We start from the raw sequence: 22802 nt of genomic DNA on the forward strand, positions 1-22802 counted from the left end.
GTAATGTTAATTAAAGGTTATATAAACAAGGCTTTAAATGATGATAGAGCAGCAAACAGCTGTTTTCTATGTAAAGCTATAGTGGAGTAATTGCGTCTTTAGCAGAGAACGAAGCCACACCCCCTCTGTGTGATGTAATCTGTAATCTTCTCTGGTCCTTGAGTTGGCATCAGGTGTGGAGGTGTGGCTCCATGAACTTGTTTTGGTCTGAGATGCAGCTGGAGTGAGACATTTAGTGGCAGCTGAATGTTGAGTTTAGAACCTTTAAATGTATTATTCATTTATTTGGAGCTACAGTCGTTTCTGTTTGTTAAATGATGATGAGAGTTTGGTTTTCAGGCGTCATGTCAGCAGGAACAATGATCAGCCCGCACACTGATGTGTCGATGTTCTGTATCATGTTCTACACGTGTTCTGTGTTCTGCAGGTAGAACCTGGTGATGAACGCTGCTCAGTGACACGAAGACGTCTCTGTGAACAGAACAGGTGAAGTTTCTCTACTCTGTATTAAAATGTCAGTCCAACAGGTGGCGCTGCTCACACATGTAACACAGAGGCTCACCTGTGTGTGTGTGTGTGTGTGTTTGTGTGTGTGTGTGTGAAACTACTACATTAACTGGTAGACTCAGGTCAGAGGAGAGCGGCTCATCAAACATGACACCAGGTGTCTTTGACCCGGGTTGGGGTAAAAGATGTAGCGGTAATGTTGTTATTGATCATTTTCAGGGCAATACCGATCATCGGTAATCAAGGAGATGGATAACTGATATTTGGATCCGATATACCGACACAGAACTACTGCTGTATAATTGTCGTTGTCATGACACTCACGGAGAGATGGTGAGAGAGGGTTCAAACCAAGAGAGGGCTTTGTCCAAGACGTCCAGGTCAGAGAGGAAACAGCAGAATTCAATATTTATGTATTTCATGACTCCCTCTGTTTTCCACCAGAGGATCAACACCTCTGTGTTTATGTTTGTGTCTTACACAGTGGAAATATGTTGCATGAATATACATCAGTCTGTCGGGACATGATGTTATAAACAGAAGGAATGAGACAGTCAAGATAAAACAGGTTTAAATTAATGAGAAAAACATAAATACACATAGAAGTTTTATATGTATGTTATTTTAATAGACTGCTAAATATACATTAGATATATATTCCCTTATATATTTACATTAACATAACATATAAACATTGAGTGTTTAAAATCAGCTGCCTCCATCTAGTGGACCACAACAGTATTACAGATATATAAAACACTGGAGTACTACTGTAAAGTACTACTGTAGGAGCACTGCAGTATTACTCCTACTGTAGTACTACAGTAGGAGTAATACTGCAGTACTCCAGCTGTGCTGTTACTGCAGACCGCAGCTGAGCAGTGAGGGGGAGGAGTCAGACAGAGGGAGGAGGTAATGACCCAGAGGAGGAGGAGAGTCTCTTAGAGAGTTCAGTCTGTTCAGCTCCGTCACTCTGACTGTCTCTGTCTGTCTCTCAGCCGTATGTCTCTCAGCTGTCTGTCTCCCAGCTGTCTGTCTCTCAGCTGTCTGTCTCTCAGCTGTCTGTCTCTCAGCCGTCTGTCTCTCAGCTGTCTCTCCGTCAGGATGCAGGACAGTCATTATGGATTATTGATTATTATGTTTCTGCTGCAGATCAACTGTTTACACTCAGTTTACATCAGTGACGACACAGGTGAGACACTGCTGCAAATATAAATATACTACTACTACTACTAGTACTACTACTAGTACTACTGCTGCTACTGCTGCTACTGCTACTGATACTACTATTACTACTAGTACTACTAATAGTAGTACTACTACTGCTCCTACTGCTACTAGTACTACTGATACTACAACTACTGCCACTTTCTGAAATAGAAAAACGGTTTGATGCTCAATATCTCATTAACACATCCACTGTTTCGACCTCTGGTATAAGAAGGAGGACATTCCTGGTTTCATGTTTGTTGCCCATGGTAACTGTTGTACTGTTATAAACTATGGTGAAGGCAGACTGATAAAATGACAACTCCCGAGCATTGAAGCAGTCGTGAAGTCCTATTGTCTGTCTTTTCATCAATTGTTTATTTTCCTTTAGTTTGTAAGTGTTTACAGATCAAAAGAATCAAAAGCCTTTTCCTAAAAAGTTGTGAATGTTGTCATGTGATGTTCATCGCAGACAGGAAACTTCTTCTTCTTCACTTCTTCCAACATTAAAACTATTTTCTCACGTTCCAGCTGGGGGGTTTGGGTATGTTTGTTTTTGTTAGATTACTGCTCGGTTATGAACTCCCAACCAATGAGTGAACTTCTCTCTGCCTAGAAACAAGAAAAAACTGAAAAATCTGATTGGATAACTCTGTTTTAGCTTCAATTCTGAAAGTGCTATAGCTAACAGCTAGCTCCCTCTGTTGGCCAAAACAAGCACAATGCTACGTCTGTTTTTAATAAGCAGTGAAAAACAGGGATATTTCTGGGGACTGCACCAACTGGGGACAGGCCACCAAACCCAGGGACTACTACTACTACTACTACTACTACTGCTACTGCTACTGCTACAGATACTACTACTACTACTACTACTACTACTGCTACTGCTACTGCTACAGATACTACTACTACTACTACTAATAATAATGCTACTACAGATACTACTACTACTACTGCTACTGCTACAGATACTACTACTACTACTGCTACTGCTGCTACTACAGATACTACTACTAATACTACTAATACTAATACTGCTACTACAGATACTACTACTACTACTACTGCTACTGCTGCTACAGATACTACTACTACTACTACTACCACTACTACTACTACTGCTACTGCTGCTACTACAGATACTACTACTACTTCTACTAATACTAATAATGCTACTACAGATACTACTACTACTACTACTACTGCTGCTACTAATACTAATAATGCTACTACAGATACTACTACTACTACTACTGCTGCTACTACTGATACTACTACTACTACTACTACTACTAATACTAATACTGCTACTACAGATACTACTACTACTACTACTATTACTACTACTACAACTACTATTACTACTGCTACTACTGCCGCTACTACTGATACTACTACTACTACTGCTACTACTGCCGCTACTACTGATACTACTACTACTACTACTAATACTGCTAATACTACTACTAATACTACTACTACTGCTGCTACTACTGATCCTACTACTACTACTACTTCTACTAGTATTACTACTATTACTGCTACTACTGCTACTACTACTAAATTCATAGTAGTTGTACTACTACAACTTCTGCTTTCAGTGTTTCTACTATCACTACTGTAGTACAGTTAGTGCAATTACTATTACCAGTACTACAACTTCTGACACTTCTACTAATGCTACTGTTTCTCTTACTGTCAGTGGTACCACTACTACTGTTAATATTATTGCTCCTGGTACTACTGTTTCTATTGCTTGTACTACTTTTGCTACATCGACTACTACAGTACTAGTAGTATGGGTACTTCTGTTGATACTGCTACTAGTGTTGTACAACTGTAGTACAACTGATTCTACGTCTATCAGCAGTACTACAACTTTATCTACCACAGTTAATATTGACACCGTTATTACTACTAGTACTACTGGTACTATGACTGTTAGTATTACTGGTACTATGACATAGTGCTAGTGGTACTATGACTGTTAGTACTACTGGTATTATGACTGAGTACTATGGTTACTTTGGTTGTAACTACTGTTACAGTTACAGTTCATACTTCACTGTTGATCCTCTAACGTCTTCTTTGGTTGTTGTGTAGTCTTCCAGACTGTGACCTCTGACCTCTGAAATTAAGGTCAAGGTGAAACAGACCGAGCAGACTGACCAATCACTGAGCAGCTGTGGTGTCCCAGTGTTCCCAGTGATGTTTTGATCGTTTAAGCAGCAGATGGAGATGATTTTGAATGATGGAACATCCATCTATTCGTCTGCTCTCTGTTCTCTAATGGTTCTTTGTTTGTTCTCACTCAGTTCTCTGACTGTTCTGTCTCTGACTCAGAGGAACGTTCTCTCCACGTTTTTTCGCATAAATCTTTGTGTTTATGTGTTTCTGGCGTTTGGGGAATGTGAAGGATTCAGATCATATTTCATCATATCCTCTCTGTGTGTGTGTGTGTGTGTGTGTGTGTGTGTGTGTGTGTGTGTGTGTGTGTGTGTGTGTTTGTGAGAGAGAGAGAGAGAGAGAGAGAAAGACACACCTATGACCTCCATGACCTCACAGCGTCTTTCCATCCTCACTAAATCATCTCAGATACTGCTCCTTGTCTTTCTATACTTGTGAGGACTCCACCTGACATAATGCATCCCCTGATCCCTGACCCCTGACCCATGACCCTTGGCCCCACACCTGAATCTAACCTGAACCATGAGACAAGCCTGAACCTTCAAGCAGTCATTCGAAGGTTTGAGGACCAGCCCAAATGTCCCCATAATGTAGAAATGTCCTCATAGTGTAGAAATGTCCTCACAGTGTAGAAATGTGCTCATAGTGTAGAAATGTCCTCAGAGTGCAGGAATGTCTTCATAATATAGAAATGTCCTCAGAGTGCAGGAATGTCTTCATAATATAGAAATGTCCTCACAGTGTAGAAATATCTGTGTAGAAATGTCCTCATACTGTAGAAATGTGCTCACAATGTAGAACTGTCTTCATAATGTAGAAATGTGCCCATAGTGTAGAAATGTCCTCACAGTGTAGAAATATCAGTGTAGAAATGTCCTCACAGTGTAGAAATATCAGTGTAGAAATGTCCTCATAGTGTAGAAATGTCCTCATAATGTAAAAATGTCCTCATAGTGTAGAAATGTCCTCATAGTGTAGAAATGTCCTCATAGTGTAGAAATGTCCTCATAATGTAAAAATGTGCTCATAGTGTAGAAATGTCCTCATAGTGTAGAAATGTCCTCACAGTGTAAAAATGTCCTCATAGTGTAGAAATGTCCTCATAGTGTAGAAATGTCCTCATAATGTAGAAATGTCCTCACAGTGTAAAAATGTGCTCATAGTGTAGAAATGTCCTCATAGTGTAGAAATGTCCTCACAGTGTAGAAATGTCCTCACAGTGTAGAAATGTCCTCATAATGTAGAAATGTCCTCATAGTGTAGAAATGTCCTCATAGTGTAGAAATGTCCTCACAGTGTAGAAATGTGCTCATAGTGTAGAAATGTCCTCACAGTGTAGAAATGTCCTCATAATGTAGAAATGTCCTCATAATGTAAAAATGTGCTCATAGTGTAGAAATGTCTTCATAGTGTAGAAATGTCCTCACAGTGTAAAAATGTCCTCATAGTGTAGGAATGTCTTCATAGTGTAGAAATGTCCTCATAGTGTAGAAATGTCCTCACAGTGTAGAAATGTCCTCGTAGTGTAGAAATGTCCTCAAAGTGTAAAAATGTCCTCACAGTGTAGAAAAGTCTAGCGCTCACTCTTCCGACTCAAGACTGAAACATGAAAGTTAATTCATCTCTCTCTGTCAGGTTCTCTCCATCAGGTTCTGTCAGAGTTCTGTGTCGTTCGTCCAATCAGGACCGACTCAGAGGGTCGTTTCCTGACGGCGTCAGTCTCCGCCCACCACCTGCGCCGCAGAAAAAGACATGCCCACCACGCAGAGGACACACGCACTGACGTGGACGATGTCAGAATCAAAAGACAATCTCAAATTAACACACCACAATTACATCTGGCCCCGCCCACAGAAGGATCATCATTTAACCAGACAGGCCACAGCTGGAAGGGGCGGGGTTACAGGGCAGAAGAGGTGGAGCTTTACTACAACGTGACGGTGTTCGGTCGGGAACTCCACCTGCGGCTGCGTCCAAACTCTCGTCTTGTCGCCCCCACCGCCACCATGGAGTGGGAGGAGTCAGGACGTCTTCACTCTCAGCCAATAGGAGACACCAGCTGCTTCTACACAGGGGAGGTGTCAAACATGGAAGACACATCTGTCGCCATCAGCAACTGTGACGGACTGGTAAGTGTCAGCTGATGAGTCCACAACTAGTTTTGAAATCACACACAGCCAAGAGTCCAAACCCCCGAGCCGTGGACCATCTCAGGGTCACATGACATCTGTTCCCAATCGCGAGTAAACGATATGATGCAGTGAAATCTATGAGCATTGATTATATGAATATTCAGTGGAGGTTTAATGCAGCAAACACCTTGAATCAGTGTCAGGTTCCTGTTGAAGCTGCAGCTTCATCAACATATAAAGGCTTTCAGTTCATTTACACAACTGATTTGACCATTAGATGAACACAAAGTGAACAGTGCTGAGCTGCTTTTTAAAGCTCTCCTTCAGTCTCTGGCCACACCTACACAGGATGTTCAGTGTTGACGTGTACATGATGTTGTGATGTCATTGTTGTTTACCTAAAGGAACTGGTACTAACTTTTTCCCAGAGTTCTGATTGGCCAACAAAATGTCATGGTTATGGTCATATTACCACCTGTCTTAATAAATACCTATGTCCATGTGGAGTAAGGTCTAAAGCTGGAGCCACCAACAGACCCGATCAGACCCGATCAGACCCGATCAGAATCACTGTCACACTCTGCTCTTTAAACTCTCCTTGATGTTTATCTCACTCCTCGTCTGGTTTGTCCAGTAAAACAGACTCAACAGTTCTGTACAATGACTGGAGTCAAGTCATGTGACTTGATGTCACCTGACATTGAAACGTTTCTTTCATGGGAGCGATGAAGAATCGACATCGTGGTCCTCTGTGATGAAGCTGCAGCTCCAGCTGCTGATGCAGGCAGATGTTTGGACAGCTGGTTTTCCATGTGCAGCCACAGAGAGTTTCTAACAGCTGCAGTTTCACCCTCTGTTCATCAGAACAAAGGAACTTTTAAACATATAAACCCTCATTATATAAATGTTCTTTCATAGTTTTCAAGTTTTCAAAATAAAACACAAATACAGATTTGATGTAGAGTGAACTTGTAGAAAGCAGAGAGTAGAACCAGTGAATAGAAACAGTAGATACATGTGTTAGCAGACTGCAGAGACAGAAACCAAACACTGTGAAACATGTCGGACTGACGTCTCTTTAACTCAGTGAATCTGCCTGATTCACTGAGTGTGTACCTTCACTTCTTACAGCGGGGGCAGGGCGGCTGATTTAAGCCAGATGTGCAGGACAGATGAGAGGAGGCTGAAGTGGACGAGGAGAAGGAAAGAAAAAATGTAGAGGAATATTTTCCTGCTGCAGTCGCAGTTACAGAAACAGCTGCTGAGTGTGTTGATCATATCTGAGCTGAGGCTTCAGTTGGAGTCAGAGCGTCAGGTCACATCCTGTTTATCCACAGACATATTAAATATTAACTATGAGTTTTCTGAGGTCACACTGACCTTGACCTTTGACCTTTGACCACCATAATCTCATCAGTTCATCCTGGAGTCCAAGTGAATGTTTGTGAATGAAAACAAAATGGCTGCTGCTCTGACTGTCGCCGGCATCGTTGACTTGAGTATTTTAGGTTTAACCTTCTCTTTGTCTAAGACTGAAGGAATCACTTCAACTAAAGACGTCGGGGACTGAAGTGAGGAAAGAACTACAGGTGGTATTTCACACAGGTGTAGTTCCCACAGGTGTGAATAATGATGAGAAGCTTTTAAAGCACTGATTCAGACTGAGAACACTGAGACTTCATTAATTAACACAATTACAGCAGATTGAACAATAGATAGATAGAACAGTATATACAGGAGATTAAGGAGATTCAGTAGATTCAATGGATTCAGGAGATATACAGTAGATTTAAAAGATTCAGTAAATACAATTGATACAGGAGATACAGTAGATATAGTAGATTCAGTAGATTCAGTAGATACAGTAGATTCAGTAGATTCAATGGATTCAGGAGATTCAGTAGATTCAGTAGATACAATTGATTCAGGAGATATACAGTAGATTTAATATATTCAGTAGAATCAGTTAATACAGTAGATACAGTAGATTCAGTAGATTCAGTAGATACAGTAGATTCAGTAGATTCAGTAGATTCAGTAGATACAGTAGATACAGTAGATTCAGTAGATTCAGTAGATTCAGTAGATACAGTAGATTCAGTAGATTCAGTAGATTCAGTAGAATCAGTAGATTCAGTAGATTCAGTAGATGCAGTAGATTCAGTAGATTCAGTAGATACAGTAGATTCAGTAGATTCAGTAGAATCAGTAGATTCAGTAGATACAGTAGATTCAGTAGATACAGTAGATACAGTAGATTCAGTAGATTCAGTAGATTCAGTAGATACAGTAGATTCAGTAGATTCAGTAGATTCAGTAGATACAGTAGATACAGTAGATTCAGTAGATTCAGTAGATTCAGTAGATTCAGGAGATTCAGTAGATACAGTAGATTCAGTAGATACAGTAGAATCAGTAGATTCAGTAGATACAGTAGAATCAGTAGATTCAGTAGATTCAGTAGAATCAGTCGATCCAGTAGATCCAGTAGATGACAGCTCTCTGTGTCTCTCAGGCAGGGATCATCCAAACAGGTGAGGAGGAGTTCTTCATTGAGCCGTTGGATCGAAGGAAGGAGGAGGAAGGAGGACGACAGCACATCGTTTATCGCTCCTCAGCCATCAAGAAAAAGCCAGCTGTCAATCAAACTGAAGCTGTCAATCAAACTGAAGCTGTCAATCAAAGTGCTGATGACTTCCTCCGAGGTGAGAACAGATTCAGTTTTCAGTCAATTATATCCACATTTACATACATGTGATGTTGTGATGTTTGTTGTGATGTATGTTGTGATGTGGTGATGTATGTTGTATGTGTGATGGTGGTGGTGTTGACCTTTATAAAGAGGAGCTGCTGTAACTCCTCTTTCTAAAAGATGAATGTATGTGATGTATGTTGTGATGTTGTGATGTATGTTGTGATGTATGTTGTGATGTTGTGATGTTGTAGCTCTGAGCCTCACACACACACACAGAAGACGAACTGTGTTTTTTACAGTGTAGTTGTTGAAATCCTTCAGATCATCTGCTGCGTTGTTTCTGCAGAAGGAAAGAATCAAACTGAAACAGTGAAATTGTTCCAGGAAACTTGGCAGAGACAACGGGAGCTTTACAACACACACACACACACACACACACACACACACACACACACACACACACACAGAGTCAGCTGCGACGTGGCAGTTACAGATTCTTGGAGGTTTTGGAGGTTTGGGCTCAGAGTCGATGGATTGTAGTTCGCTGTCTTTAGTTTGACTTGCCGTCTTCAAGACTTCAGCCAATCAGGAGAGAGCTTCATATCACTTCAGCTGAACTCAGCCCGCAGCGGTCTGTCTCTGATCGCTGATGTCATTTCCCTGACAACAGATTCAACAGAGGCAAACACATGTTGGCTGTTAGACTGTGGCGTTGTTGTTTACAGACGAGCACAGCTGGAGCACAAATTGACTGCAACTTTATTCGTATGCAGGAGTTTTACAGGACAATAGTCCAATGACCCGCATGTTTAGTCTGACTGAAAACATCCTGTCACATGTTGTGGTCTGTTCTCCAGGAGACACCGCTGCAGGGACAAGGGTTAGATAACCCTGTCTTATCTACCAGAGGCGGGGGGGCAGTGTTAAACACAGTGTGTCTGGACTTTACTTTAGACCAACACGCAAAAAAACTGAGGACTCACGGCTGTTTGCTTCCTACATTGACCAATGAAAACACAGCGTGTGACAGTAGAACCAATCTTTGACCAAGAGACTCGTTCTGCTTCCTGCTCACTGACGTGTTTACAACTTACCTGCAGATCCAGACACCTGGTTGTTCTGTCCTCAGGTCAGAGACCAAACTCCGCATCTGCAAATGATCTGATCTGTGTATGATGAGCTGCTGTAACACACAACACCACGGCTAGACATAAGTATGATGGTCACCTGAAAGACGGTGAGGTCACTTGAAGGTGGTTGAGGTCACCTGAGAGTCATTGAGGTCACCTGGGAGTCATTGAGGTCACCTGGGAGTCATTGGGGTCACCTGAAGGTGGTTGAGGTCACCTGAGGTCATTGAAAGACTCTTAAAAATAACAATAAATATTCTTTTTCCATTTTAGAAACTGATAGAAAATGTTGATCTGTTCAGTTGGTACAGTGACAAACTGTGACTAAAGGTTTATGTTACATTTGAGATGAATGTTACAGCGACTTCACTGCTTGTGTAAAGATGATTGAACTGATGACAGAGGTTATTCTTGTGTCGTCTCCAGGTCCTCTTTTAGGTTCTCTGAACCTGAACCAGAACCTGCTGTGGTCAGCGTCCGGCTCAGCTCGACGACGGCGCTACATTGAGGAGGCTGAGCTATTCAACATCGAGGTTAACGAACTGTTTAATATACACATGGATGAACTGTTGAACTCAGGGTTCATTGAACTCTTGTAACCCCTCCTCCCGCTCTCTTCTCTTCCTCCAGGTCTTGTTAGCGGTGGATTACTCTGTTCTTCTTTTCCACGGCCGAGACAACATTCAGAAATATCTTCTGACCCTGATGAACATAGTAGGTGAAACATGTTGGTGTGGGTGTTAAAGTGATGAGTCGTGGTGAGTCTGGTTTTATCTGGTAAACTTACTGATTAGTTCATTACATGATCGACCTCCATCATCCCTGTGAGAGTAAAACTGTTCAACTGTCCGGCTCAGTTTTCTTTTACCATGAACATCATGATACTGATCACCACGTCTCTAGGAGACGCTGTAGAGGCATGAAAACCAACAATAACCAGAATCCCCTTCAGTCCTGGTCCAATTGCTGAACACCTCAGACCTGAACCAGAGAGATGAGTCAGTCTTCTTCCAAGTTGTGGTTTTGGTCTGATTGGGTTTGTGGAGAACTTCACTCCACATTCAGAAAGGACATCAATGCAAAACTGGAGACATCAAAGGATGAATTTGACCAACTCTACAACGTCTGGAAGTCCAAGCAATGCAGCTGGAAAACAACAGCAATGTGATGTCCATCCTAAAGATCAGATCTGAGTACTGGTCCATCCTAAAGATCAGATCTGAGTACTGGTCCATCCTAAAGATCAGATCTGAGTACTGGTCCATCCTAAAGATCAGATCTGAGTACTGGTCCATCCTAAAGATCAGATCTGAGTACTGGTCCATCCTAAAGATCAGATCTGAGGGCGTCAGCCGGGACAGACCTCACGAGTCCCAGCCACTCTCCTTTGAACTCCTCTGCCATGTCTGGATGATTTACGTCCTCTGGACAAGGTCAATGAGCCGGTGTTTGTCTGACACCTAGAACCGGTTTACTAGTCTGGTGACTCCACAGCTGCAGAACAACAGGAACCCATGAGGAGGTTGCAGTTCTAGGAGAATTAATTCTAGATGACGTTCTAGTATTTCTCCAGATGTGCTTCTCTCTCTTTGTTTCAGGTTAATGAGATCTATCAGGATCATTCTTTGGGCGCCAACATCAATGTAGTCCTGGTCAGGATCATCATGCTGTCGCCAACAAAGGTATTCAACTGTCTCCTCCTGGTCCAGACATCGGTCTGTTGTTCAGGGAAGATTTCTGAGTTGGTTTTACAGCTCAAAAGAACTCTCAGTTCAGACCTGTAACAAGCTGTTGTTAAATATCATCTTTATTCTTTAGTTTTAATCAAGTCAGTTCCCAGGATCAGTTTAGCTTCATGCAGCTTTACACTGAAGCTCCAGATTTCATATCACTACTTCTGTCTAGAGAGACAAACTAGGGGCAGGGAGGTGCTGAAGCTGCTGTTTTCAAATGATCCCCTCCACCTGTTTGCTCACTGCTGGTGTTCAGTCCCACCGATACTTTGAGTTTATAACTCTCGTAGTGAGTTCAAAGACTGTCAGATATTCTGTGCTGAACAGAGACAAAGAAGACTGAGCACACTGTCCACCCTCCATCACAACCCTGCACACACAGGAAGTTAAATAGTAAAAACCAACAGTGTCCCTCGTTCAGTCCCAGGAGCTGATCTCTGTGGGGAACCCTCAGAAGAGTCTGGAGAACGTCTGTGGCTGGTCGTACCTGCAGCAGAGGGAGCAGAGTCACGCCGAGCAGCACGACCACACCATCTACCTGACCAGGCAGGAGTTCGGCCCCTCCGGCATGCAGGGTACTACTGCTGATACTACCAGTCTGCTAACACTCCTGCTGCTGCTAATCACCACGACCTCTGACCTTTTGATCTGTCTCTGCAGGTTATGCTCCTGTCACAGGAATGTGTCACTTACATCGGAGTTGTGTCCTGGTCTTGGAGGACGGTTTTTCCTCAGCCTTCGTAGCTGCACATGAAACAGGACACGTGTGAGACACACACACACACACACACACACACACACACACACACACACACACACACACACACACACACACACACACACACACACACACACACACACACACTTCACTGGTTGGCAGGACTAGAAACAGGTGTTTGTCTTTACTATAATGTATTTACATTTTCCAAGATTCAATACATTTCAACGTAATGAAGATAAACAGGATATACAGGAATTTGCTGTTTGTCTTCATAACCTGTCTCTCTCTCTCTCTGTCTGTCTGTCTCTATCTCTCTCTCTGTCTGTCTGTCTCCCTCTCTCTCTCTGTCTGTCTGTCTCTCTCTCTCCGTCTGTCTGTCTCCCTCTATCTCTCTCTCTCTCTGTCTCTGTCTGTCTGTCTCTGTCTGCCTGTCTGTCTCCCTCTCTCTCTCTGTCTGTCTGTCTCTCTCTCTCCATCTGTCTGTCTCCCTCTCTCTGTCCGTCTGTCTCTCTCTCTCTCTCTCTCTCTGTCTGTCTATCTGTCTTCAGGTTGGGTATGGAGCATGACGGTGAGGCCAATAACTGTGCTGACGATGTGCCGTTGGGCAGCATCATGTCTCCGCGGGTTCAGGCCACTTTCCATCGATACCACTGGTCCAGGTGCAGCTGGAGGGAGCTGCACCAGTACCTGCAGTGAGTACTGCACATGATACTACTCCTGATAGTACACATGATACTACACACGATACTTCACATGATTCTACTCTCTGTCTCTCTGTCTGCAGTTTGTACGACTGTCTCCGTGACGACCCGTTTAACCACGATTGGCCGTCTCAGCCTCAGTTGCCAGGGTTTCAGTACTCAATGGACCAACAGTGTCGCTTCGACTTTGGACCAGGATACAGCCTCTGTACTGCAGTAAGTGTGTCTGTTAAAGTCTGTTCTCATTTAATGTTTTTACTGTGTTTAACACATAATGATCTGTTGATTTAACGAGTTGTCTCAATATTTCCCCTTAAACTCACTTCAAAAATGTATTACATTTCAACGACACCGTGTGGAGGTGGATCGTCTTTCTCACAGCGGAAGAAAAACAAACCTTATAATAGAAAACACAAACACAGCTGAGTGAAAACTGGTAAGAGGAAGTGGTTTAGAGTAAAAGTACAGTGACTGAAGAGAGGACCGTAGGTTTGTAGCTAACAAGGAAGCTAACTTTACCTAGCATAGCATTTCTAATTCATCCAACCAAATAAATCCACAGAGCAAACTGGTGTTTTTAGGTCGAGCAGTCAAACGCCCGCTGTTGCTGATTGGCTGGAATAGTGTGGTGTTGTTTATTCACATTTACAGAGGCGGGAAGGAGGAGGATGTTTTGCAGCAGACGCTCAGCTAACAGACCATTAACACAGACTTTCCTGCTTTTCCAAGATTAAAATGTTGCGCAGGGTCTGACAGGAGTTAAATTCTTCAGTTAAGACGTATACAGATGTGTTTTCAGGGCGGAGACCGACATCACATCTGTTCGGGATGTTAAATGTGAGATGACATCACACAGAAAACGATTTACACGAACACATCAGATTCATCAGCAGCCTTTAATCTGAGTGTGACTCTTTGTTCAGGGAGTTTCCAACATTTCAACATGATGATGAAATGACTTTCTGAAGTGCAGAAAAGCTTCAACAGGTTCTTTCACTTTTGTTCTGATTGTTTTTTTCTTTGGCTCAGATTTAAGACTCTGGGTTTTGGTGACACCTTCTTCTCCTGAACATTGTTTTAGTCTGTTTCTGTCTGATCTTCATGATTTACTGTTGTATCTCTTGTCAACACATTCTGAAGATCTTTGTGTTTTTCTGCAGTACACGACCCTTGACCCCTGTAAACAGCTGTGGTGCAGCGACTACAACAACCCGTTCTTCTGTAAGACCAAGAAAGGTCCGCCGCTTGACGGGACCAAGTGTGGCCCTGGGAAGGTGAGGATATATCCAGGTCAGGTTAAAGGGACACGTCTGACATATCACGGGTTCAGACCTTCAGTGTGTCAGTCAATACGCCACCAGCACTAAACTGGTTCCACTGGATTTTACCCAGTAAATAAAAATGTTGACTAACAACAAAACAAAGACACATTTTGTTTCCATGGCAGCAGCTAATAACTGATGTTTGGTTTCTTAGCGTAGCCTAGCAGGTTCCCCCTGCTTCCAGTCTTTATGTTAAGCTAAGCTAATCACATCCCGACTCCAGCTCTGTGATGATATAGCATGTGACTCCAAGGTAACTGTCTCTCGTTCAAGCACTGCTTCAAAGGTTTCTGCATGAAGTTGACCCCTGACCTCCTGAGACAAGATGGCGGCTGGGGAATGTGGAGTTCATACGGCAGCTGCTCCAGGACCTGTGGGGGCGGGGTCAGGTTTCGGACCAGACGCTGCGATAACCCAGCGTGAGTGCGCTGTCAATCATCTGTGATGTCATAGAACTGATGCACCAATCCGAGACGCTAACCTCTTGTTGTTCCCAGTCCAGCCAACGGGGGGCGCACCTGCTTCGGAAACAGCTACGAGTTCCAGCTGTGCAGCCACGAGGAGTGTCCGCCACTGACTGACTTCAGGTCAGTACTACTGTGTTGTACTATGTTCTACTGTTCTACTGTGTTCTATTGACTGACTTCAGGTCAGTAAATCTACGGTTCTACTGTGTTCTCCTGTGTTCTCCATGTTCTCCTGTGTTCTCTGTGTTCTCCTATGTTCTCCTGTGGTCTCCTATGGTCTCTGTGTTTTCCTATGTTCTCCTGTGGTCTCCTGTGTTCTCCATGTTCTCCTGTGTTCTCTGTGTTCTCCATGTTCTCCTGTGTTCTCTGTGTTCTCCTATGTTCTCCTGTGTTCTCCGTGTTCTCCTGTGTTCTCCATGTTCTCCTATGGTCTCTGTGTTCTCCTATGTTCTCCTGTGTTCTGCTGTGTTCTCTGTGTTCTCCTGTGTTCTGCTGTGTTCTCTGTGTTCTCCTGTGTGTTCTGTGTTCTCCTGTGTTCTCCATGTTCTCCTGTGTTCTCCATGTTCTCCTGTGTGCTCTGTGTTCTCCTGCAGGTTCATGTGTCTCTGTCTTTCAGGGAGGATCAGTGTAAAGTCTGGAATCCATTTTTTGATCATGAAGGAATGAAACATCACTGGTTGCCATACCAACACCCTGACCGTAAATACACACACACACACACATATAGACACACACACAGACATATAGACACACACACACACACACGCACGCACGCACGCACGCACGCACACACACACACACACACACACACACCACACACGCACAGACATATAGACACACACACACGCATACACACACACACACACACAGACATATAGACATATAGACACACACACACACAGACACACAGACACACAGACACACACACACACACACACACACACACAACACACACACACACACACACACACACACACACACACACCACACAGACACACACACACACACACACACACACACACACACACACACACTGACCGTAACTCTACATTTCTCATTAAAACACTTCGGGCTGTTGAACTGAAGATTAGATGAAAATTTTCCTGTTTCTGCTCTGTGTGTGTGTGTGTGTGTGTGTGTGTGTGTGTGTGTGTGTGTGTGTGTGTGTGTGTGTGTGTGTGTGTGTGTGTCTGTGTGTGTGTGTGTGTGTGTGTGTGTGTGTGTGTGTGTGTGTGTGTCTGTGTGTGTGTGTGTGTGTGTGTGTGTGTGTGTGTGTGTGTGTGTGTGTGTGTGTGTAGTGTGTGTGTGTGTGTGTGTGTGTGTGAGTGTGTGTGTGAGTGTGTGTGTGTGTGTGTGTGTGTGTGTGTGTGTGTGTGTGTGTGTGTGTGTGTGTGTGTGTGTGTGTGCGCACATGTTAAAGTCATCAGTCTTGACTGTTTTTGGAGGGAAACTTGTGGCCTCTCTTTTAACTCTTTCAAGTCTGAAAACATTTAAAATTCCACCTTAAATTTTCCACCTTAAGTAGCTCAGTCACTTACATGAGCCATGTTTCCGTGTGCTTGCAGCTGATGAGCGATGTCGTCTGTACTGTCAGTCGAAGGAAACAGCGGCAGTGGTTTCCATGAACAGAATGGTGCATGATGGGACACCATGTTCCTATGGCGACGACTACAGCGTGTGCGTCCGAGGAGAGTGTGAGGTCTTTATTGTGTTTCAGATTCTCGTGTTTTTCTTTTGTCTTTTACTGTTTCCACTGTAGCTGTGCAGCGTAGCCTGTAGATAAGCTAGGTCTGCTACACATTAGCATCACACTGTATCGGACACTGACAGTGTAACTGTGTTTATAAATCAAAACTCAAACGCAGGTTAGTAGAATCCGACCTTTTTGGATATTATATATTAACCATTGTGTGAAATGTTGTGTCTGAATGAAGTCTTGAGTAATGGCAAAAAATTGTTTTCTGAGGTCACACTAACCTTGACCTTTGACCCCCAGTTTGTCCTTGAGTCTTAGTGAATGTTTTTACCAAATTTGAAGAAATTCCCTCAAGGTGTTACGGAGATATTGTGTTCACAAGAACATAACCATGTTTTGTGAGGTCACCATAACCTTGACCTTTGAACTCTAACCTTAGGCACCAAATTTTAATCAGTTTGTCCTTTAGTCACAGTGGATGTTTGTGCCAAATTTGAAGAAGTTCCATTACGGTGTTACTGAGATATCGTGTCCACAAGAATGAGACGGACGGACGGACAACCTGAAAACAAAATGGCCGCTCTGACCGTCGCCACGCAGAGGAATATGAAACAGGAAGTAAAATTTGAGGAGCTGAAGTGCAGTGACTACTCTCTATAGCTAACTTTAGCTATAGCTAATTCACCAACTTTTTCTCACCTGTGATTAAAAATACATTTTAATTCTCCAACATCTGGAGAAAAAATTAACACAGATAAACTAGTCGAGCTAAAAGCTAACTAGCCTAGCTTAGCTTCGAGTTCAGTGTCTGGTCTCCTCACCATCCCTTTCCCTGCAGTTCCTGCCGTCTGCCTCCAGGGGCAGCACTGTTCGCTGTAACGGAGCAGAATTAACTGTCACAGCCCTGTTACACTTCACTGTGCTGCCTCGTGTGTTTATCAGAGACATTAATGATTGATCATTAAATGATCAGGTTGATCAGACAAAAGCTTGGATTTACTGCCTGATATTTATATATGTCATATGATGTGATTCTGTAGCAGAGTTTAATACAGAGTGAAAATCATCACTCTGAAAAATGATCCTCTCTCCTTGTCTCCTATCTCTTCATGCAGCATGTAGGCTGTGATGGACAGATCGCTTCAGACCAGCAGGAGGATCGATGTGGAGTCTGTGGAGGAGATAACTCCAGCTGCAAGATCATCAAAGGAAACTTCACCCGCAGCACCAAGAAACAAGGTCTGAGCAAGAACTGGTCCAGGAGAACCTTTGCAGAACCTTAGGGTTCCTCAGTTTTATGTCCCAGTAGAAACATGTTCCTGTAGAAACATGAAGGTTCTTTTGTCTTGCTCCGTACGGACCTTAAAGAAAAGAGGGTTAGGGTTAGGATTGATTTGATAATTAATAAAGTTCATCCTGACAGTGATGTGATGAACCTCAGACACTGATAATTTTTCTGTTTTGTTATCAGTTGATGATTGATTGGTGATTGATTTTGGTTCTCTGACCTAGGTTACCTGAAGATCCTAGAGATCCCTAAAGGAGCGCGACACCTGCTGATCCAGGAGTTCAAAGGGACTCCTCACATCCTGGGTAGGAGGAGGGAGGACGACATGATCTCCTGTCGCTTCTTGTTTCTACAAACCTAGTTTTCTTGTTTTCTGCTGCAGCGGTAAAGAACCAGGAGACAGGTCACCTCTTCCTCAACAATGAAGACGAGCTCCCAGAATCCCGTTTGGTGATCGAGAAGGGTGTCGCATGGGAGTACAACCATACGGAGGAGCAGGAATCCATCGTGACCACGGGACCGCTGAAGTATGGAGTCCTGGTCATGGTCAGTCCGTCAACATGGGTCACAGTCCAACCTGTTCGTCTGATCACACACTAAACCACAACAACCACCACTGTGCTTCTGTGCATCAGGTCCGTTCCCATGGTGACTCCAAGGTGACGGTTTCCTATAAGTACATTATCCAGGACCGCCTCCAGTCCTCACTGGAGTCCAACCTGGTGCAGGAGGACGCCATTTTCTACGAGTGGGCGCTGAAGAAGTGGTCGCACTGCTCCAAACCCTGTGGTGGAGGTACACAACTCTGCTGCTGGGTGACAGCCTATGCTTTTGGTTACCAGGGTAACACGTGTTGTTAACAGTGATCTCTGGTCGCCAGGGAAACAGTACACGAGGTTTGGCTGCAGGAGAAAGGCTGATGGGAAAATGGTTCACAGGATGTTCTGCTCCAACATCAACAAACCAAGAGCCATCAGCCGCAGCTGCAACACGGAGGCCTGCAGCTCTCTACGGTAACGTACTACAGGTCACCACGGTAACGCACTACAGGTCACTACGGTAGGTCACCACAGTAACGCACTACAGGTCACCACGGTAACGCACTACAGGTCACCACAGTAACGTACTATAGGTCACCATGGTAACACACTTCATCAATATGTGAAAACATGTTGATGTATTAACATGTAAACACCTTTAATAGTAAAGTAAAATGCTGGAACACATCTCATCCAATCAGAAAACAAGGTTTATTCTTCGCTCCTCCTTTACTCCCCCTCAGCTGGGTGACTGGAGACTGGGAGGACTGCAGCGCCTCCTGTGGTCAGACCGGGTGGCAGCGTCGCTGGGTGAGCTGCCAGCAGGAGTCTAGCCCGGGGAAACAGCAGCGCTCGGTGCACAGCAAGCTTTGTCAGGACGAGCGACCGGACGGGAAACGCACCTGCAATCGCTTCCCCTGCCCTGCCGTGTGGCGAGCTGGGCCCTGGACGCCGGTACAGGACTTAGAACAGGGGCAGAACATAAGAGAGGTTCCTTATTTTACCACCAGGGGTCCTCCTCATGGGATGGACCACCTCTACCTTCTCTAACTAACTTCTTCTTTCTGAACGGCCACATGAGTCGGAGAGTTAGGAGCTTATTTTAGGGTGTTTTGTAAATAAAACCCCAGATCAATAACTGATCAGTTAGAATCAGAATCTGATCAGTGTCTTTGTGTTTGTAGTGTTCAGTATCTTGTGGAAATGGGACTCAGGAGCGTCAGATTGCGTGTTCGAGTCCCGAGGGTTCAGCTGGAAACTGCAGCGAACCTCGACCAATCTCAACGCGCACCTGCCAGGCTCCGCCCTGTAGCGGTAGGCATTGGCCAATCACATTCTATACATTTGTCTACTGAGCAGTGGAGGGAGAGATGCTGGGAGCCCACGGTGCTAAGTGTGTGTTTGTCTCCCCCTGCAGGCGACCAGAAGAACGCCATCATCCAGTGGCTGTCCAGGTCCAACCCAGACTTCCCAGCTGCAAAGACCTCCTCCAGTAAAACAGACTCTTCGTCCTCCTGCTGCCTCCTCCTTCTCATTCTCCTCCTTCCTTTTCCTCTCTTCAGACTTGGCTGTCACTCAGGTCGTTGAACTCTGACATGGTTTTCAGATTGATAAAATTATTTTTTATCTCTACTTTAACTCTGTTTCACTTCTGCTGGAGTCTGACTCTGACAGCTGCTCCTGCTCTGTCCTAAGGGCAGCGTTGCCGTGGTGACCGGTCAGTGTTCTGTCGGATGGAGGTGTTGAGTCGGTACTGCGCCATCGCCGGATACCGGCAGATGTGCTGCAAATCCTGCAGCGAGGGAAACTTCAACAACTCTGAGAACTTCAGCAACTTCAGCAGCACGAGTCTGCCGACCGCCAGCAGCAGGTCAGGAACAGAAAGGAGTAAACACATAAACAACAAACCCAATGTGGGTCATTAAAAATACCCAAACTAATCAAATGGATGAAACAGATACATCTGAGTGATAAAAAAAAATCTTGTTTAAACACGGAGAATCTGAAGGTTTCCAGAAGAAGAGAGAAAATTTTCTGTTGAAAACTTTTCAACTGATCAAGATAAAAACTAAGTTTTATTGTCTCCAAATTGGTTTAAGATAAAGTCTTTGTCTTGTCTCCTAGCTCAGGGATTGTGACCATGGACACAATGACGTCAGAATCCCCATCCACCTGGTCTGACAGCAGCCTCATCAACAGTGACATCATAACTGACCTCATCAGCACTTCACATCCCAGCTTCAGTGTAACCCCGCCCCCCACCAGCAGGAGCAGCACCGACTTCATCTATGTGGATTATGACGATTACGTTGAGTACTCATCCTACGAGGATCCGTCAGTTAACTCAGAGACCACAGATATCATTCCAAGTACTCCTACTACTACTACTACTACTACTACTACTACCACTCCTACCACTCCCACTACTACCATTACTACTACTACTCCTATTACTACTATTACTACAAGGCGTCCAAGAAAAACTGCTGCACCACATCTATTCAAGAAGAAAACTACCACTCCCACAATGCCCCCTGCTAACTATCCTGTGGTAACTATTGATGGTCCAACTCTATCGCCGTCATTCCCCCTCACAACATCAACTGATACAGATGACATCATCACGTCCACATCATCAGGAGGGCGGAGTCTTCAAACTGAAATTAATCTGACAGAAACCAAACCAATGCCGACATCTTTGTCCTCCTTCTTCCCGCTCTTGAAGAAGGAGAACAACTCGGTAGACGAGGTCCCGTACCGGATCGTGGGACTGGACGGGGACATCGCTAGAGGACAGCAGAACTACTTTGTGCCGCGGATGCCGCCGTTCCGCGAGCGGACACAAAACAAACGTATCCAAGAGCTTCTGAATGAGAAAAGACGACAGGACCTTCTGAAGAGGACGAACAGGAGCAGAGAGGGCCGGACTGACCGGAGACAGCCTGGATTATCAAAACACTAAAGTCTTCCTGTTTAGTTCAGTTTATTGTTCACTTATGATGTCGCATGTGCAGCTTGCTCATTTTCTGCTAACGCTAACAGAAACAGACTGCAGAGACGAGGACACGTCAAACAGTTGACTCAATGCTTACCTTCATGTTTCCTACAGTTTACAGTTATTACCTCTAATTAAAGCTCCCTGTCCTAAAGTCAAAGTCTGTAGGCTGAAGGCTGAAAGCTGAAGTCTGAAAGCTGAAGGTCTGAGGTCTGAAGACTGAAAGCTGAAAGCTGAGGTCTTAAGTCTGAAGTCTGAAAGCTGAAGGTCTGAACTCAGAATGAGGAAACTTTTGCTTCAAACTCCTGGTCTGTTTGGGTTTCACTGGTTTTCACAGTCATGATGTTTGTACCAAATAATCCTGTTTCTAAATAAAGCAAAGTGTTATCCAGCTGCTGATGTCATCATGAACATCTGTTCACTGTTAAACACAGAGACTGTTACACCTCATCTGGTTTTGTTCAGTCACAGCCTCAAGTTCTTTCTGTTCTCTACAAAACCATCTGTTCAGATCACAGGTTTCCTGGTCATGTTCAGGTCTGGGGAGAATCCACTCATCGTGTTTCACGTGTGAACCTCGTCAGAACCTGGAGACTGTGAACACACCCCTCTTACTTGTGTTAAAGAACATTTTCATTTTGGTAGAACACCTGGGTTCTTCCTCCAGCACTGCCTCAGCTGTCCACATCAGGACATACAGTGAGACGGAATTTCCACAGGTGACGATCAGACCTCTAACGATCTCTGATTAAAAAATGAGCTGCTGAGTTTTTACCTGCGGTCTGTGTTTCTGTCGGGATCAGCTGCTGGTCCGACGTAGACTCAGATCAGAGTTCTGCTGTGTTGTGTGGGATCAGACATGTTTGTTTTCCTCCATCAGAAAACCACAAGGAGAGAGTCATACGCAGCTTCACCAGGTGAGACTGGTCTGTTAATCATGTCAGTAACATTCATTCAACTTCATGTTCTGTCTTTATTTATCCGTAATTTTTAATCCAGACAAATAACGAGCACAAACGTCTCATCTCAGTCAGTTAGAACATCAATACAACTGGAACTAAAGTGAACTGAGCTGACAATTAACAACAACATTAATAATAACAATAATGATAATGATAAGTAATAAAAGAAAAAATAATTCATTTAAGCAATAAAATAGAAATGTAAGCCAAAAAAACACTTATAAAATGAATAAAATAAAACCAGTGATTATTTAGTTTAGTTTAGTTTGTTTTTGTTTATTAGCTGAGGATTGTCCATTCTGTTTTAAGACTTTGGTTTAAAGAAATGTATTTTCATAGAACCCTTTTCTCCATAACGATCCCATATAGAATATTATTATTATTGTAAAAATATTGTATTGTTTTAATATTCAGTTAATCAGGGCCTTACTGTCTTGATTAATTAACTGGTGTGTTTCTAAAATTCAGAAATGTTCAGATACAAGTAGAAATCCTGAAATCCTAAAAGCTAAAAG

At 43.7% G+C, this 22802-nt stretch overlaps 1 protein-coding gene across 2 annotated transcripts; it reads left to right on the forward strand.

Moving 5' to 3' along the window:
- The first annotated feature begins 1465 nt into the window (after positions 1 to 1465).
- On the forward strand, positions 1466 to 21718 carry LOC130182454 (A disintegrin and metalloproteinase with thrombospondin motifs 2-like). 2 transcript variants are annotated; one of them, XR_008829716.1, is made up of 26 exons: positions 1466 to 1699; positions 5542 to 6035; positions 8554 to 8743; positions 10290 to 10396; positions 10494 to 10577; positions 11462 to 11545; positions 12018 to 12171; positions 12257 to 12362; positions 12866 to 13009; positions 13102 to 13234; positions 14179 to 14292; positions 14614 to 14759; positions 14838 to 14927; positions 15424 to 15506; positions 16373 to 16506; positions 17619 to 17742; positions 18016 to 18096; positions 18174 to 18337; positions 18427 to 18586; positions 18672 to 18804; positions 19074 to 19284; positions 19515 to 19644; positions 19748 to 19822; positions 20026 to 20200; positions 20455 to 21535; positions 21593 to 21718. XR_008829716.1 is itself a non-coding variant. In XM_056397411.1 (25 exons), the coding sequence occupies exons 1-25, from the start codon at positions 1510 to 1512 to the stop codon at positions 21290 to 21292; spliced, it is 4344 nt and encodes a 1447-aa protein (XP_056253386.1). In that variant the 5' UTR covers positions 1466 to 1509; the 3' UTR covers positions 21293 to 21718. The 2 variants fall into 2 exon arrangements, 1 of the variants encoding a protein (XP_056253386.1); XM_056397411.1 differs by having other exon boundaries at positions 20455 to 21718.
- Positions 21719 to 22802: the final 1084 nt, after the last annotated feature.

This window comes from Seriola aureovittata, chromosome 15, assembly GCF_021018895.1.
Source record: "Seriola aureovittata isolate HTS-2021-v1 ecotype China chromosome 15, ASM2101889v1, whole genome shotgun sequence".
Taxonomy (NCBI): domain Eukaryota; kingdom Metazoa; phylum Chordata; class Actinopteri; order Carangiformes; family Carangidae; genus Seriola; species Seriola aureovittata.